Raw genomic sequence first — 19,365 nt, 5'->3', positions numbered from 1 at the left:
AAATTTGGAGGGACTATTTCTCTCTTTCTCCCTCTTTCTCTCCTCAGTCTCTCTCTCTCTTTCTCTCTCTATAGAGGGGAAGTCACAAGCATATTTCTGAGTATAATATAATTTTATATTGGCAAAAAACACTGCTGTTTTCAGATTTAAAGTAAAAGAAAGCAAAGCTGAGTTATGTTAGCAGGGCTTGTAGGGAAATAACTTCAAAAGCCCACTTTCCAAATCAAAAAGTGAATGTGGGTACCATGCTATAAATGTTTATCAGCGCAATTTATTTGTTTGTTTTAGTTACCTATTGCTGTGGAATTAATGACTTTAAAGTGTAGTGGTGGAAAATAACACATTTATTATTTTGCAGTTCCTGTGGGTCAGGAATCCAGGAGCAGCTTAGCTGGGGCCTCTCGTTCAAGACCTCCATTGAGCTGGGGCAGGAGCTGTGTGTAATGCCATTTCAAGGCTTGAATGGGGAGGAGCCACCTTCAAATTCCATAGTGTGGCTGTTGACAGAACTCAGAAGATTCATTTCCATGTTCAATCACTCAGGCCTCTCTGCAGGGCTGCCTTTGGACACAGAAGCTGGCTTCTTCAAGAGTAGGAATTTCAAAGGGAGAGGAAGACAGACAGACCCACAGATGTGCCACTCATCATGTTTTCCATATTGTGTTCATTAAAAGAGTCAGTAAGTCTAACCCATGTCAGAGGGGAGGGCATTACACAAGGACATGAGTGCCAGGAAGCAGGGATCATTGGGGGCTATCCCAGAGGCTGCCTGCTATAGTTTCTTATTTTGAATGTAAATTTTAAAATAAAAAATGCATTCTCATTGTTAGACATTTAAAACGTAGAAGAGGGTATGCAGTCAGTTTCCCTCACATCCCTGTTACCGGGCCCACTTTGAGCAAACTCCTAGCAGTTCTTTGTATATTCTTTCAGAGACTTTCTGTCAAATGGGAGGTTGAAAGGCACTCCACAGGGACAAGCAGAAAGCCACTTTCATCTTCTTCCCTCCCTCCTGCCAACTCAAACCTGCTTGCAGAGATAACTCTTCCCCACCCCTCTGGTGAAATCTGAGGTGGGCAGTATGGCTTTTCATCTCCCTCTCAGATAACCAGTAGTTATTTTTAGTCATAACATAGTTCCATGTCAGAAAGAAAATGCTGAGTAACAGTCACTCTGAACTTAAAGTTCCAACCAAGTTTCTGTTTTTCCCTAACATGGTCCTTCTTCAGCCTGGAAGCCTGAAATGAGAAAAAGTGGAGGCCCTGCCGTCAACGTCTCCCCCTTTTTGCACTTCAACGTCTCCTCCTTTTTGCACTTCGCCACTTTTTCTTCTACCTCCTTTCAACTGCTGGAGGTTGCCTTTGTCTCTTTCTGGGTTGGGGGATGGGAAATGAGTGAAGAGACATAAGGAGCTCTTTTATGCAATACAGGTTCTTTTGGCTTCTTCAGAGATTTCCACATGGAAACATCCTACTGTAGCTTGTTTTGGTGTTTGCAATTTCTCTCCTTCATTTAGCATTTGCTTCCAAGGATACACCTCCAGCCACTTTGTTCTGAGGTTACTTTAGGAAGCCTTTCAGGCAAGGTCTCTAAGAGCTCCAGGTGGGCTGGCTTCTCTCCCTCCCAGCCTCCATCTCATCCCGGGAAACCCTCACACACCTTTCAGAATGTCCTGGACTCTTTGGAAAACTGATTAAGGCCGTTCTTACTCCTTGAGGGTTTTAATTTCTCACGCTATCTCGTTCAATTCCTTTAGGAATTGTTATATCCTGGGAACAAGGGATGTCTAATGTATTATCACCCCAGGAATTAAAATCCAAAAGAGGAGTTGTATGTGCTGGTTGATCAAATGCTTGTTTTGTATTGGTAGGAAGTGAAAGACTTTTCTTGTACAACATACTTTCCACATGCTGAGATACCTTTGAAGACAAAATGGTGACAGTAGTTAAGGCTAGAGATTCTTCCAGTAACCCAACACACTCTGCTTAGCCACAGAGGGCAGGGAGGTTGAGGTAATTTCAGGCATGGGTCATCTGTAATAGTTGTGAGGGACACAGTTCTAGGACATGGTGGGCTTTTTATTTCTCTCAGTAGCATACAGTGTTTATTACTGTAATACTAGATATGAAGGGGGTAGTAACTTCCAAATTCCCATTCCCAGGTCTGCTGTGGTTCATCTGTGTATACTATTATTTTATTCTGAGTTCAGTCCACCTCATCCTTTTCAAACAGTCCTGCAAGAGATCCTACAGACACACCGTTCCATGTTTACTAATGGCCAACTGGTAACCTCTCCAAGCCCAGGCTGTAATTCTTTAGACGACTTCAGCACACAGCTGGCTTTAAGTTGGCTTAGTGTTGAGACATAAACACTGCCACTTGGGCCTCAATGCCCCAGTATCATCCACTGGGCTCCTACACAAACCTAACCCTCAAGGGGACCCAGGCAATTTCTATGTTGTTCACATTATCATAGCTCAAACCCAGCTTCTTCCATTCTAATAATATCTGGGTTCTCAAATTCTAGTAACTCTTTCCTCTTCTATCCCTTTCCTTGTATGCCTTGTCCAGGTCCACCTTCTTAGTTTCTGGTTTTCTGAGGGGGAGTCTCCTTCTTAGCAGGGCTCACTGTAATGGAATTTTGCCCCTGCTTCCCATTTTGGAGATTGAGACTTTGTTATCTTATCCATTGATGAACTCATGCCTGCTCACTTCCTGGGTCTTCCAGATGTTACCCAGAACCTTCCAATTATGCTACTTCAATTGGATGCCTGGAAGTTCTCAATCCCAAGGACTCTACAACTGTTGCATTTGGTGGAATGTCTGGCATCAGTCAGACCTTCCCCCACAACTCCTGTGGGAGCCCTGTCCTGTCGTGCAGGCAGAAGGAGCTTGGACATTAGAGCTCAGCTCTATGGAGGCACTGAGACATGTCAGGTGGGAGCCAAAGAAATGACTACAGCCCTCAGAAAATGATTCACGGTTAATACTAATGGCAAGCGAGAAGACTTGGAGAACATTGTATGACAACTATAGTCAAGGTGGGGGTGGGGGGGAAAGAATTACTTGGAGTTAGCCACATTGTAAGGACCAAAATAAAACAAAAGAAAAGAAAACAAACAAACAAAAAAACCTAAATGATAAATTAAAGCTAAAGAAAATCAGATTGAGGAAAAAATCCTGCAGTGTCATTATAAAGTATGCCAAGAGATACAGTATCCTCATTAAAGAAAAATAAATTATTTAAAAGTGAACATGGGGTGCCTGGGTGGCTCAGTCTGTTAATCACTGACTTCAGCTCAGGTGATGATCTGAATGTCCTGGGATCAACCGCACTGGGCTCCCTGCTCAGCGGAGAGTCTGCTTGTCCACTGCCCCTCCCTCTGCCTCCACCCCTGCTCCTGCACTCTCTGGCTCTCTCTTAAATACATACATACATACATACATACATACATACATAAAATCTTTAAAAAATGAAGGCCACATTGTACTGATGTTAACTTCTTAGTTTTGACAAATGTGCCACATTATGTAAGATGTTAACGTTAAAAAAAGCTGGGTGAATTCTCTGTAGTATCTTTGCAACTTTTCTATATCTAAAATTGTTCCAAAATAAGAAGCTGAAAAAAAGAATACCAATGGAAACATGAAAGTATTTACATGAAATAAAGAACTTTTTTGCCCTAAAATTTTTAAGCAGATAAGAATGGTTTTTGAAGGATATTTTCAAATCTCATTGTACTTTGCATAAAACAAGCATTGTAGAAAAGTGCAGTCCTGTATAAATTCTGGGAAGAATTAGCTGATGCTTCTTGGCTTCACTTTTAGGAAACTCACTCTTTCAGTAAATAATTTTTGACCTATTTATTGGTCTTGCATATTCTAAGAATACATCGGTCAACAAAACAGATAAGTATCTATGCTCTTGTGGAGCTTACATTCTAGTGGGGTGGGGGAAATCAACAATAAATATGAATATAATAAATGAGTTATATAGTATGATCTATAAGTGCTAAGGAGGAAAAAAGAAGAGCAGAAAAGGGATAGCAGCAGTATGCATGGGGGTTAGGCTGTGTACACTTTTAAATAGGGTGATCTGAGCAAGCTTCATTAGGCAGGTATGTGGAGCACAGATGAAGGAGAGGAGGGAGGAAAGCACGAAGGTATCGGGGGAAGAGCATCCCAGGCAGAGGGAACAGCCCTAAGGTGGAGTGTGCCCACATGTTCAAGCAGCGTCTAGAGGCAACTGGTCAAAAGCAGTAACTGCAGGGGAGGGAGGGTACATAAGTAGAAGATGAGGTCAGGAATTTAAGGATAGTGGTGGGTGGATAGGAGCACAAATATTACAGATCTTTGGCTTTTCCTCTAAAGGAGATGGGGAGCTAAGGCAGACTTTTGAGAAGGGAGACATGATCTGTATTATGTATTAGAAGGATCATCCATAACTGCTTTGTGGCTAGATGCTGGGGAAGGCAAGGGCAGAGCAGAGAGAACAGAAGGCTAAAGCAGTAATCCAAGGACAGATAATGGAGCATTAGTCCCAAATGAAGCAGTGGAGATGGCAAGAAGCGGTGAGCTAGAGTCAGCTTGTTCCAGTCTCAAGAGCCAGTTGAGAAACTCCTTGGAAGTTTGCAAGCCAGTTGTTAAGCATGGCATTATTAGAAGTTAAATTATGGTAAACTTACAATTAAATACATTATATTGAAAACTCGAGTAATAAATATTCAAAAACTCCTCACTTCTTAATTGTTTCTACTGAATTATTTTACTATTATTACTACTATTACTAGTTTAGAGAGTGGATGTGCACGTGCAAGCAGGGGGAGGGGGAGAGGGAGAGGGAGAATCTTACGCTGACTCCACACCCAGCACAGAGCCCAATGTGGGGTTTAATTTCACAGCCCTGAGATCATGACCTGAGCCGAAATCAAGTTAGACCCTTAACTGGCTAAGCCACCCAGATGCCTCATACTGTTATTTATTATTATCTTTACTCCTGAGTTCATTTAGGTCCCTTCAAATAGAGAAAATATTTGCAAATGGGGTACTGCTGTGCATTTCTTCCCAATTCTGTATTCAGTGGCATTACATTAGGAGTTTGTCAGTCAGATTGGGATTTTTGCCCTATAGAAATGAAATGCTACAAATCAGCGTTCATTTTGTGTTTGAAGAGAACTAGTTGTTAAGCATTAACCAGCACACCATTGCTTTATGCCTTCCAGCTATAGCTAGGAACATGTACCACTACTCCATCCAAAGCTTTCGGGTTCCCTCGCTCCTATCATGTCCCCACCCACAGAGGCAATTTTTCATAAAGAGGTCAAATAGGTATTGTGCATACTACAACGGGAGAAAAATTAAATAACAGATTTCTTTTAAGTCTCATACCATTAATGCATATTTAGTTACAAGAACTCAGCATACCTGTGATTGAATCTTTAGTGCCGGTCCTAGCTTTAATCCCAGAGTGCTTCGGAGATGCTCCTCTGTGAGTAACGGCAAGGTTTCCCCATCAATTGCATGATCTTTAAATACCTTATTAAATACAAAAGGTGTTAACTTTGTCTCTATGAGTTTTAAAAAAATTCTTGTTTTGTATATAGGTATTTAAGTTTTGGAGGAAACATTAAGGCTGCTTGAGGCTGACACTAAATATTATAAAATTTCTCATTTTATACCATTCTCTTTTCTGTGCTCTGGTGGCAAGTTGTCTGTGTTCTTTCATTACTCTTAGAGCACATTATAACTCTGTTTATGGGACTCAAGTCCATCCTGGAGTAGGTATTATTTGAGGGCAGGTCAGTGTCTTATTTACCAGTGGCCCTGTAATGCCATGGCTGGCACGTAGTAGATATGCAATAAATGTTGCTGGACAATTCAATGAATGCACAAACAGACTGAGTAAAGGATTGTGGGTAAAGATAATGGCAGACAAATTTCACTTTTCACATAGACAGATACAGCCTCTGTCCACTGCCTTGGATGAATGGCAAGGGGAGGAGAGATAATGCTGGTGAGAACCATCATTCTGGGCCTTTCTGGGGCCCTCTCTGTTCTGACTGTGGAGTGGATGCCATCACGCCTTCCTTTCTTTCAGAAACTAGGAAGGTTGCTGGTGGACAAAGATGCCAGGCAGATAAAAAGGTGAATCAAAAAATCTGGGCAGACTGGCAGCCCTGTAACTTCATGATCTCCAGCTTCAATCTGCCCAGCAATCCTATATTTACTGATGTGATCTGTTTTTTCTATTTTCAAGCTTTCTTCACACTCTTCAAGCTTAAGACCTTACAGAATTCTCCCTCATTTTTAGCAGACCATATAACTTCCTAATTGAAAAAAGAAGGAAGGAAAGAAAGAAAAGGAAAGGAAAGGAAAAGAAAGGAAAGGAAAGAAAGAAAAAAGGAAAAAGGAAGGAAGGAAGAAAGAAAAAAGGGGAGAGGAGAGGAGTGGAGAGAAGAGCAGAGAAGAGAAAAGAGAAGAGCAGAGAAGAGAAGAGAAGAGCAGAGCAGAGCTTCTTTGGGGCACCTGGGTGGCTCAGTCGGTTAAGCATCTGCCTCAAGTCAGGTCATGATCCCAGTGTCCTGGGACTCCCTGCTCAGTGGGGAACCTGTTTCTCCCTTTCTCCCTCCGCCCCACCCTCCTGCTTTGCTCTCTCTTGCTATTTCTCTCTCTCTCAAATAAATAAATAAAATCTTAAAAAAAAAAATAAAAACACCAAAAATGAACTTCTTCTATTTCTGCCCAGCAACCTAACCACAGATGTGCTCCTGGCTGCATTTGACATCGTTGACCACTTTTTCATGAAAAATGGTCTTCCTTGCCTTTGTGAGGCATCTCCCTCCTGGGGACTCTACTGAGGCTACCATTTCTTTATCCAAATCCTTCTCTGTTTGGGTTTCTGAGGCTTCTACTTTAGGTCCTCTTAGGTTTTCCTGACTTACCTCAGTCTTTGGCCTCAGTGAATGTCTTTCTATGCTAAAGTCTCCCTGAGACTTAGAAACTGCATCATGCTAATTCTGCCTTTTAGATAGTTGTCTTTTTTTCTTTTTAAGATTTTATTTATCTTATTTCTCTCTCTCTCTCTCTATCAGAGCAAGCACACCAGTGGTGTGGTGTGGGGGCAGAGGGAGAGAGACAAGCAGACTCCCCTGCGATCATGACCTGAGCCGCAGGCAGATGCTTCACTGCCTGAGCCATGCAGGCGTCCTAGATGGTGTTCTTATCTACCTACCCATCTGGTGCTACCCTGGGTCTAGGGCTTCCCTACTAGCCTTGCCACCTTCAACCTATTTTCATAAAAGCAACCTAAGTAACTTTTCTGAAATAAAAAGCTAGGCATGCCACTCATGCTTAAAACCACATCTGCTTTCAGGATAAAGTCATAATCCCTCACAGGGTGTCCCCAGCTCTTGGTGACCTGGCACCTTCCCCTATTCCAGCCTCCTGTCCTGCCATTCTCACCTGTCCTACCTTGGTTCTCTGTGCTACCAGGAACTACTCTTGAAATCCCAACTGTGCTAAATTCTTTCTGGTTCCTGGCCCTTCTCCTGGAAATTCCTCCTTTGCCTCACTTCCACCTCACCAGCCCCCTCAGTTGTAAACTCACTGTCAGATGCCTCACTCTTCAGGGAAGGGATACATTTTCAAACCCAGGCAGGTTGGCAGGCATGGCCTGACCCTCAGCCCTGGTGGCGGAACCTGGCCCCAAGGCAAAGTTGCAGAACTTTCCACTGTCACTTGGATGTCCCTCCCCCCTCATTCTCAACACAGTAGTTGAAGAGCACCCTATAAACATACACATAATTTTAGTGATTTCAGTTATTTTTAGACAGAGAATATTTTACCATTGAGTCACCTAGAACAATTAAGAATCATTGAGCACTACATCAAAAATTAATGATATGTACTGTACAGTGACTAACTGAACATTAAAACAAACAGACAAATAAGATCTGTTGGAACATCTCCTGGACATCCCTGAACAAGTGAGCTACCAACCCCTTTTCTACATCTGTTTAAAAGAACTCATTCGCATAGGAGCCTCGGGGTCTAGTTGTGGTTCTTTTCTTCCAGATTTCTTTTGATACCTGCAGAAAGCAGGTAGTGGGAGGCTGCTGTGTAGCCACCTAAGGCAGAGATGAGGAAGAGGACAGGGTTGGGGGATGTGGGGGAGGACAGGGAGTGCAACTCCAGGGTAGCCCCAGGCTGTGATATACTAGACAAGGGATTTAGTGGTAGCTGCGCCTGAGTTGTGCTGCTTTGATACTTGTTGCTCTCTGTTGTGTCCAGGGACATTCTCTCTGTTTCACACCGTACTGTCACTGAGCATGGCGGGTCGTGCCCAGTAAGGCAGTGGCCTTTCTGCAGCTGATTTTGCCAGCAGTCCCAGGGAGGCAATAGACTAACGAGGAAGCGAGAGCAGAACTTGATCCTAGCCACGTTTGAGAAACACCTAGAAATAATTGTACCACTTCTCGGGGTGGGGAAAGGAGCACTGACATCCTGTTGGTGAGAGATAATGAGTCAGCCAAGTTTGGGGTACTCGTGTTTATGTGACTTCTGTGTGTCCGCAAGAGGATGTGGAGGATGATAAAGTATGAAATGCACACGTGGCATCATTTGTCACAAGAGTGGTTATTATCAAGAGCACTTTTATGTCTGATTAAGAATGATGAGGGTTCAAATAGATTCTGTCCACTGGAAGTCAGAGATCACATGTTCATTACACACAGGGTTGCTTATTTCTGGCTGTTATCAAAATTTCATAACTTTCCTAGTGGTTGATGAGGCACTTGATGCATGGCACAGATAAATTTAAAAAGTGATTACCCCATGGTGAATGACTAGTAAAACAATAATGTTATACTTGCTGAATAGGAGAGAACAGGACAGGAATTTTCATCAAGTATTCAAAAAGACAAGGTGGGTGACTTGAAGAATACAGCTTGCTTCGTAAGTAAGCTGCGGTTCTGTTCTCTTGAGGAGCCTCTGCTAGAATGATGAAATTAATGTTTATCAAGTACTTATAAAGTGTGAGGCCCTCTTCATGGCTTACAACAATCCTTTGAGAATATATTATACAAGTATACCCATTTTACAGATGATTAACTGTGTACCAAGAAGATAGGCAACTTGTCCCAGGTCACATGTCCAGAAAACATGAAAGCCAGGTTTTGCACTTGTCCTTCCTGGTTTCATAAGCCATACTCTTAATGAGTACGCTAATTTTTCCATAAGTCCCATAAACAGAAAAAAAAAAAAAAAGAAAATGTAGAAGAATTGACAGCATTACAATGAAGTAAAAAATGATCACAACACTGATAGCTGAAAAAAGTTATTTTTAACATCTGTTAATTATGTTCAATTATAATGTCCTTTCCTTGCTTTCTTTTCCTTTAATATATAAACCAAAGATAATGACACCAGATTTACTAGGCAAATTGTTACTTAAAATTGTGTTATTATATCACTTGCAGGGATGCCTGGGTGGCTCAGTCAGTTAAGCGGCTACCTTTGGCTCAGGTCATGATCTTAGGGTCCTAGGATCAAGTCCTACATCGGGGGGGGGCGGTGGTCCTTGCTCAGCAGGTAATCTGTTTCTCCCTCTAGCCTCTGCTGCTCCTCCTGGCTTGTGCTCTCTTTCTCTCTCTCTCTCAAATAAACAAATAAAATATTTTAAAAAAATAAAGCACTTTAAAAAATAAAATTTATGTACAAAAATATAGCACTGACATAAACTCTAAAAACTGGCCAACTTATTTTCCCATATGAGTGAAACTAGTCTTCTTTCCAACTCTCCCGACAGTTCATTATAACTAAAAAAAATAGTATTTTATCTACCAGATTTAATTATCTGTGTGTACGCACTTTTGTATGTTACCCCAGCATACATATAGAATTTTAGAAGAGTTAACTTATTTTTTCAGATCTATTGTCCTGTTACCCTTTTCAGAATGAAGAATATTTCTGTTACCTATTATGAGTAGCCTTAAACTTCTGGTACAGAAGTGTGTACACCCAAAGTATTTGTTATACAGAAGACTAGGGAATGTAGTAGACATTTCTCCCTGTTTTTGGATGTTTGTCCACTGAATCTTTTAATTTGGGGTGAAGTCCAACCTCCTGGGAGTCTTGAGAGAACAGAAACAAGCCAGACAGACATGGCTCTACCAGCCTCCCCTGAAATGGGGTGCAGGGACTAGACCCAAGCTTCACGGATCCCAGGCTCCTATCCTTTCAACCAGTGACATACGAAGGGGCAGATTATTGGGAATTCTCTCTGAGAGAAAAATACATGTTCAACAGAACTCATTAGGAAGGAAATATATTTCCTACAAGTGTCTTATTTTCATGAAAACACTTCAGTGTTAAGTCACCTGAGCATAGTCTGAACAACCTGGAAGGCCACTAATGAAGTTGTACACATCATCCACAGTCCATTTCTGAATATCTTCATCCAAGGACACATTTTCCCCAATTGTAGCCAGTGGGTGTGCTCCTTTAAAAATGGAAAGGAAATTATTTGGTGATATAAAATTTCCAGGGAAAAGGGGGAAGCTAGGAGTACAGTTTCATGTATGGTTACCTTAATTTCCTCAAATTCTATTACCACAGAGGGTCCCTTTAGGTTCCTATAGATCTATGTGTATGCTCCTTAAAAGATACTGAGAGACGTTTTCTTCCCATCCAAGTACTAAACAGGCCCAACCCTGCTTAGCTTCCGAAATCAGACAAGATCAGCACGTTCAGGGTGGTATGGCCGTAGACTGGGAGATATTTTCTTAAAAGTTGAGTATGTCCTTTCTTTTTCTTCCCCTAAAGATCTTTAATGACAGCATTATCATAAATAAACAAAGAAGTTGCCGACTGTTCTGTTTCTCTGCAATTCCAAGAGACATGCCATGTGGATTTCATTCTCCAGATGAACACTATCATGTTCTATAATGTTTTGTGATTTATCATGCTTTCTAGGTGACACGGGAATTTAGATACATATTCAAAAATGGCAAATTAACACTTTGTAAGGCAAGAAGTTGGTTCAGTGACCACACCCCCCTCCCCTCCCCACAAATCCCAGTATTTTAAAATATTTTTGTCTAAAGAAGTTCTAGAAAACTATTCAGTATGTGTTTGGGTGGGGTGGGTAGTATGCTAATGCTTTTAGGTAAGAAGGTATCACCACAGGAATGGGCATTGAAAGTTAATGTTTCTGTTTCACTGTCCATAGTTTTCTACAGTTAAATACAGGGGAGATAGAATTCATACTTTAAAGCAAGAAGTCCCTCTATTGTGTGTTGAAAAAATTAGCAGCCAATGAAATTAAAATTTTAGTTTAAAATGCTGGTAGGTTTCCCCACCCTTCCTCACCCTTGCCTTCCTAGCTTTTGCTGAAAATTCTCTCTATAGCTACATAGGAATAGAAACGAATGTCACTAATATGGCTTTAGTGGAGCTAATAAATTGAAATGACTTCAAAAAGACATAGTTCTCAATAGGACTAAGAAAAGAATTAAGGAAACATGATGAGTATAGAGCATTACGGAATAACTTAGGGATTGGTGACCTGTGGCTCATTAAGATCTGCCATTGGCCTCTGACACCCACCTGGCAGAACTGGTCGAGGAATTGGAGGGCAAACACCATTCTTTTCCCCACAGGCTGAGAAGCCCTGCTCTGAAGGCTTCTCTTTAGTACCATCCCAGGAGGCCTTTGCTTCTAGAGGCGCACCATGAGCTCCCCAAGGTTTCCTGTGGGAGGGCTCAAGCTCCCCACAGGTGTTGGCAAGAGCTGTAGTTGGCTTTTCATTGGTTTCACTTGACTTCTGGTTGTTGAGAGCTTCATTCTCTGGTTCCTTTGCATACTCATCCTCTTCATAGGAAATCCCATGAGTCTGGCCTAAGAGTTTTTCTTCTGCTTGACTTTTGGAGCTCTCAATATCGCTGTCTAGAACTTTCTGATTCCCTGTACCTCTCCTGAGACGACGACATTTCTGACCCCAGCTCTCTAGAAAATGTGGACCAGTGGCCACTAGCGTAGGGTTTCCCTGAAGATTTCTCAGGGTGCTTCTATGAAAATGCAGGTCACCAGCAGGAAGCATACTTCTGCCATGGTAGGGGGCTGGGGCAGGTGGCACACTGGAGCCATAGAGGAATGGTATCCCTAGGCCTGCTAGTCCCTTGGGGTTCACTTTTTCTATTCTCCTTTGTTGGTAAATGGCATGCATTTCCATTTCCATCCTAAAAACAGAACAATATATTTTATACACCTGAAGAAAACCATTAGAAATACAGTCTTAAGGGACCTCTGCCTTTTCTGAGATGGGAGCTCTGCTTTTCCTGAGTCTTCACACTGCTTATCTGAAGTGTGTTGGGTGGAAACACGAGCTCCCCCAAAATTCACTGGGAAGGAGAGTTTGGAATAAAGATCTGAGGGTGAGAGGTTTGGTTCAATCTCTCAACGGAAAGGCAAGGCCAGTTTTTAAAGCATTAATTCTAATAGGTCTGGCAAATTCAGCAGGAATGGGGATAACATAGCAGAGGGTAGTTTCTTGCCAGAGATTAATCCTCAAAGAAACTAAAATTCTGGAAAGAGGTTTTTAAACCATGTACTATAATCACAGTGGGACTTAAGGCAGGCAGTAAGTCAATGCAAGTCTCAACTGTTACAAATCAATGCAGCTGGCAGGGGTTATGTAGGAGGACTTGTTGAGGGCTTTGCTTACTTTACTTTGCTTATTGGTTATCACCTGGACCCCCTGGGGTTTAGTGATGAGAAAACTGAGGATAATGCCTTCTTGCACCCCAGGGTCATGCCCTATCATTATTGTTGTCTTTTCTTTCCAGTTTGCTACAGTAGAAGGCCATTGTGGGGGGCTACTGACGTGGGGCTGTCTGGGCTCTGCTCACAGAGTCTGAAGTGGAGTTGGCAAGCGTGGCTCCTATGTTTGGGCAGAATTGAAGTCATTTAAAATAGAAGGGCTGATATGAATTTCAGAGGCATCACAAGTAGGCATTTTAACTGTGAGGCATTGTTAAACTCTTATGATCTACCTGCTTCATTACATAATTTCCAACCTTGCTTTTAACCAGCCTGAATCTATGTTTGTATATATTTCTTTTTGTAATATTCCTGAAATACTTTTTGTATATAATCATAAATCTATCAAATATACATAATATAATAAGTGTATGATTAGGGTATGTATAATATATACAAATAAACAAATATAACAAATGAATGAGTGTATGTATACAAAAACTATCTCTATCTCTGTCATTAGCTATTTTTCTGTCTACCTATCTTTCTGTCTATTTATCTATGTGTCTAAAACAAATGAATAAACGAACAAGTGAGTGAATAGAAAATAAACAAAACACTGTTATGTTACCTGGCAGTATGCTGCCTTTGAATCATTTCATTTCTTCTGGCCATTGCCTTTATGGATTCAGGTGGTAAAATGCCCCAACCTTAAAAAAGAAAACCATCATCTCACCCCACAAACAAATTAACAATGTTTATTTTAAAATAATACAAAAAAATAATGATTTAAAACAGCATCTACAAAACCCTCCAGTAGAGTACAATGTTGGAAACAGTATCAGATAATTGCTATTCAGCATTTTACGGTCACTTTGGTGATGGAATGATAAATACTAGATAATTTTATTTTTCTTTAAGTATCAGTCTCATGATTGGTGACATTTTCCTGCCATACTTCAAAAAGGAAAAAAGATTAAATGAGCTGTGGATCTCTTCACTTCTAGTTTTTGAAGTAAAAATGGATAACTTTTTTTTTTTTTTTTGCTATAAGAGAAATTAGTTGACCTTAAAAAAAAAAAGTAAATAAGTGCTTCTTATGCTTCAAAATGTCTGGAAATAAATGCAGTGATTTAATGGGTCGGATATAAAGCTCTCTATGTGGACTTATTTGTGTATCTGAGGAAGATAATTTTTCCAAAATGTTTTCAATGATGTTGGGTAGAAATTACATTCTTTATGTAATCTTCTAAAATATCTTGAGATAACAGCGACATCACAGATTTGAAGGTTGTATTCTTGCTTTGTAACTTTATGCTGTATTGACTATCTTCTTTCTCTGTACTCCTAATGCACTTAGTGTCTATATGTTGCTTTTCAAACCATCTATGGTAAAGGGAAATGTTTTTCTCGTAAACTTTCTATCCATCATCAATCATGGACCAATACTTTTTTTTTTTTTAAGATTTTATTTATTTATTTGACAGACAGAGATCACAAGTAGGCGGGGGGGGGGGGGGAGCAGGCTCCCTGCTAAGCAGAGAGCCTGATGCGGAACTCGATCCCAGGACCCTGAGATCATGACTGGAGCCGAAGGCAGAGACTTCACCCACTGAGCAACCCAGGCGCCCATGGACCAATACTTTTAAAAATTATAACAAAATGAACTTTTATAAAATTGAAATGAAAACAAGGACAAATACAAGTGAAAAAAAAATTACTGGATCAATAGAGAATTACCCTGTCAAATCATTGCAAAAGTTTATATATGTATTTATTTGCACAACCTCCTCACAGACCAGCACAGGTCTACAGAACACTCTTTAACATAATAGACACCCAAATTGTACTTATTAAATATAGTTTTGTTCACTGATAGTTTTACATATGAAAATCTGTTCTCCCTAACAAGGGGATTAGTATCATGCAGGCTAGAACTGTTTCTTGTACAACCTTTGTACTAAGCTAGAAGATCTCCTTTAACTCCTATTAATAACCTATCTTGAAATAAATTGTACTATATCTTTTTAAAGGAGATTATTTGTCATTTGTAAAATTCAGAGATTAAATGAGGTGACCTCTAAAATCTTCCTAACTCTAAAGCTCTATATTTTTATAATTCAGTGGCTTCAAAGTATTCTTCTTTAGGGAGACGGTATGCATGAAACTTTCGACCCGGGAGGTACTGGCAAAGGATGCAGAGAAAATTCTCATGAGAAGTCCAGTAGAGAGGGCACAGTTCTAATTACTTGGATTCTAGGACCCTCTGAAATTTGGAACCATCAAACCTATTTCAAGTTTCTTTCTCTTTCCCAAATAGATGACATCAAACTTAGGGCTAGTCCAGCTGTAATAATCCACTTTACCTAACATCTAGTTTTTGAAATAGATTTCTGTCTTAGCTTCTGTTTTGCTAACTTACTTAGTAACTCAGTTTCTGTAAGACTCAGCCCTTACTTTTCCCTGGCTCACTCTGCTACACATCAGCCTTGAGGCAGGAGACCTGACCTATGTCCCTGAGACAGGTGGTCAACTTGCTTGTGTATATTCAAATATTTGCAGCTTCTGGATTTTTTTTATCACTAAGACAAGCTCTCTGAGTCAGCAATGAAACTATTTAACTGGTCTGTTTATGTGTTGTCTGTAACCATGGGCTGTAGATTTACTGGGTGCTTGCTGCCAGGAGGGGCTTTAATCTGGATCAACTGTTGGGACAGCCTTTTTGGTCCTTGGATCACTCCACGGAGTGTGTCTAGTTTCATATCTGGCCCTGGCTTGTCTGCCCGATCCCACTGTAATGGATCCATGCACAGCACGCTCAAATCCAGGCTGGTCTTCACCGGCCCTGACACCAGTGATATTTCTTCTTGTGTCAAACTTTTCACTCACATTGTTCTTATCTACTAAGAGTTGTTGGAACTGGAGAGCAAGGACAAACAGAAATTCACGAATATAGTTTTGGGGAGATAAGATACATCAGTCTGATCTTCAGTATCGTGAGGAAATTCTCACTTCCTAATCTCTCTCGAGCCCCCAACCAGTCATGTTTTCACTGATACCACTCTACTGACTGCTCTTATCAAGATCACCAATGTGCTCCTCTTAGCTAAATCTAGTCATATATCACTAGTTTTCATCTACTTGGCACACTTCACATAGATGCTCTCTCTCTCTCCTTACAACTTCTTCCCTTGCTGTCAAGGCCACCACGCTGTCCTGGGTTTCCTCTCACCTCACTGGTTTCTCTTCCTGTTTCTTCCTTGCTTGTTCCTTTTCACCTTTTGGATCTTTTCTGTGTCCTAAGAATCACCCTTTTAACTTCTATCTACACTCGTTCTGTGGGTGATCTCATCTAGCCTCATCTATGCTGATGACTTCCAAAATTATATCTCCAGGTTGTCTCCAGAAGTCCTTTCTGGGAGTTAACTGCCTTCCTGACATCTCCCACTGATGGTCGGTTAGGCGCCTCAAACATAATAGGAGCGAACTCTGTCTAGGATATCTCTCCACCCCAAGAACTCTGTTCCTCTCACACTCTTCCTCAACACAGAAATTCTGCCTTTCCTATTGCTCAGACCAAAATTTTTGCTGTCCTCCTTAACACCTCTCTCTCACACAGCTAATTTCTAAACTGTAAAAAAACCTGTTATTTCTACCTTCAAAATAATTACAGAATCCAACCACATGTTGCTCTTGAACTGTCACCACCCAGGGCCAACCCCTCATAATCTTTTGGCTATTCTAATAGCCCATTAACTCCCATCAGTTTATCCTCAGAACTTTGATCCTATCAAGTTTGTCCCAGACACAGCAGCCAGAGTGATCCTGGTAAAATGTAAGTCAGACCACATGCCTCCTTTGCTTGAACTCCTCAAAAGCTTTGCTTCTTACTCAGAATAAAAGGCAAACTCCCACAGTGACCTGTCAGGACATAGACAAACAGCCCTAAACCCCTTTAACTCTCAGATCTCATCTCCTCGTGACCCCCTTAGCTCCTCACGTGTAAGATAAGACAGATAGTAATAGTGCACCTTTTCATGTTATTCACCAGTAACTTGATCGTTGGAAGAGTTAAGCAACTTACACTCAGGCACACAGTGGCAGAACCATGATTTAAATCTAGGTTGCAAGTACAGAACCTACACGTATTACCGCCACAGAGTTCTGCCACCAAAACTTAGCAGTAAATTTGATGGCAAGCATAAAGCAGCTGCCCAGGTCACAGTTGCTCCACAGACTGGAGCCATTTTTTGCCCATACCTGAGTAGACACGATTAGACAACATGTTCGGCACATTTGCATTTGGTAGAGCAGAAGATCCAAACTGGGAAGGAATGCAAAACTGTCTTGGGTCAGGAGGAGCTACGGTGGAAGGCAATAAATCTCTAGGGGAAAAAAGATATAAAGTAGATAAAATGATGTTAAAATAGTACAAATTTCCCATTTTATAGACAGTGAGCTTTTTTAATTGCCAGACAGAATTCTATCATCTCTTCCCAAAATGAAATGTAAAAATCCTGCAGCCTCTATTGGTTTAAGTAGAAAGGTGATAAGAAAGAACTCCTAAGGACAGACTGACTCAGCTGATAGCACGACAGATAAAGCAAGAAGAGAACGTTTTAAGAATGTCTGGAAACAAGATCTAATCAAATCAATACTGCTTTCTGATTTCCCGTGACCAACATACCGCTTGGATCACTACATTCTCTCCCCATGTTATGGACATACTTTGGATTGGGTTTTGCCATCTGGGGTCAGGGTTTGACTACCTGGGTGACAATTTATTTATTTTGCCAAACTTCAGTGGTCTCAAGAAGTCCAAATTTATTATTGATGCTCCACGAACAACAATAAATAATGGATATGACTTTCTTCTCAGAATGTCAAAACATGGGGAGCCTGGGTGGCTCACTTGTTAAGCACCTGCCTTCGGCTCAGGTCATGATCTCGATCCTGGGATCGAGCCCCGAATCGGGCTCCCTGTTTGACAGGAAGTCTGCTTCTCCCTCTCCCGCTTCCCCTGCTTGTGTCTCTCTCAGTGTCACAGGGCAAGTGCTCATCAGCTATGTGTTGAGTGAATATATCAAGCAGGCCTCAAATGGGAAGTGGCAGGAAGTGTGTTGACTGGACACTGCACTGGACACGAATCAGGGAAATAACATTAGTCAAGAAACAACACTGGAGTTATTATCATTTGAAAAGTTAATGATCATCCATTTTCTCCTTAGACCAGATTAGTATACTGGAAAAAAATACCTGTCTGCCGTTGGAGGTTCAAATGGTGAAGGAACCTGTGGCATTCTCTGCTGCCCTGATGCTGTCAACAAAGGGTTCATGGCCATCATAGGATTTATCATCAATATCTCTCGCCACTGATGGAGTTCTAGAAGGGATCAGATAGATATGTTAACAAGTAACTCTACTTTTTGTGAACTATTGGATTTTTTTCTTGAACACAATGAACACCTTTTGTATTTCCCCCACATTTGGGGAGACTGCTATAATAAGCTTTAAATTACATGAAAGCCCCTCCATTTTAAGCACCCAGGTACAACTGTAGAACTTAGTCATTTATCTATTTGTCCTTGGAGTTTGTTAATGAGCCCACAGGAAATACCACATCACACTACAAGCGATAATAAAATTAAACCAGCCTTGCAAGATTCTGGAAGTACCAACCTCCTTTTTTACAACCTATTTTGATTTTTTAAAAAGATTTATTTATTTATTTTAGAAAGGAAAGGAGCAGAGGGAAAGAGAGGCGGACTCAAGCAGACTGCACTGAGCAAAGAGCCTGACATTGGGCTCCACGTCACCACCTTGAGATCAGACCTGAGCAGAAACCTTGAGTTGGCTGCTTAACCAACTGAGCCACCCAGATGCCTCCCCCCTTATTTTTATTTTTATATTCATATTTCAGAGGTACAAATGCATATATTCTCCCATATGTTCAATCTTCAGAAAAATATTCTTATTTAATTGATAAAACAGAAAAGAAGGGGAAAAATCTTCTTAATGGCTAAAAATATATCTAGTTAGAGTGGATACAGGATAAAACCGTATTTAATTAGAACGAGTGATCAAGTTATATCCAAATGTACATAAACACAAGTATTCATAACTTTATCTGCAGAACCTAGTGATCAGAAAAAGGGACCATTGTTTAAAGGATAACATTTTGCTTTACATCTTCCTATTAATTATTAATGTCCTTTGATTAATTTTAAATATTCAAGAAGTACTAGTCAAGCAGATCATTTTAGCTTCTCTTTCCTTCATCCTCAGTTGTCACTTAAAAAATTCAAAATACTTACAATTATCTTTTATTTTTTAATTAACTTTCATATTTTAAAAGATTTTATTTATTTATTTGAGGGAGAGAGAGCATGAGCAGCGGGAGGGGCAGAGGGAGAGGGAGAAGCAGACTCCCCTCTGAGCCTGGAGCCTGATGGAGGCTCGATCCCAGGACCCCAAGATCACCACCTGAGCTAAAGTTGGATGCTTAATCGACTGAGCCTCCCAGACGCCCCTTGTTTTTTATTTCTTAAGCTTTTACTTATTTATTAATTTCAGAAAGAGAGAGAGAGTTGGGGGAGGGGGTGAGGGAGA

General features: G+C 40.9%; 1 protein-coding gene across 1 annotated transcript; it reads right to left on the bottom strand.

Annotated features, from left to right (window-relative positions):
- Positions 1-1,721: 1,721 nt before the first annotated feature.
- SAMD7 (sterile alpha motif domain containing 7) lies at positions 1,722-18,098 on the bottom strand. The gene is made up of 7 exons (XM_044255107.1): positions 18,013-18,098; positions 17,017-17,141; positions 13,388-13,466; positions 11,605-12,236; positions 10,377-10,498; positions 5,425-5,535; positions 1,722-1,919 (listed from the first exon to the last, which is right to left on the bottom strand). Exons 1-7 carry the CDS (start codon positions 18,096-18,098, stop codon positions 1,722-1,724), a joined length of 1,353 nt encoding a protein of 450 aa, XP_044111042.1.
- Positions 18,099-19,365: the final 1,267 nt, after the last annotated feature.

Source organism: Neovison vison, chromosome 6 (assembly GCF_020171115.1).
Source record: "Neovison vison isolate M4711 chromosome 6, ASM_NN_V1, whole genome shotgun sequence".
NCBI lineage: Eukaryota > Metazoa > Chordata > Mammalia > Carnivora > Mustelidae > Neogale > Neogale vison.
This window is presented reverse-complemented; position numbering and strand designations above follow the sequence as displayed.

What these genes read in the sequence shown, in the direction of transcription:
- SAMD7 (XM_044255107.1), bottom strand. Translation starts at nt 18,098, where the DNA reads ATGGCCATGAACCCTTTGTTGACAGCATCAGGGCAGCAGAGAATGCCA. An exon ending in GAACCTCCAACGGCAGACAG is followed by an intron (nt 17,142 to 18,012) that starts GTATTTTTTTCC and finishes TTTTTCCCCTAG; the next exon opens with AGATTTATTGCCTTCCACCG. An exon ending in GTCTAATCGTGTCTACTCAG is followed by an intron (nt 13,467 to 17,016) that starts GTATGGGCAAAA and finishes TTCTTTTTTAAG; the next exon opens with GTTGGGGCATTTTACCACCT.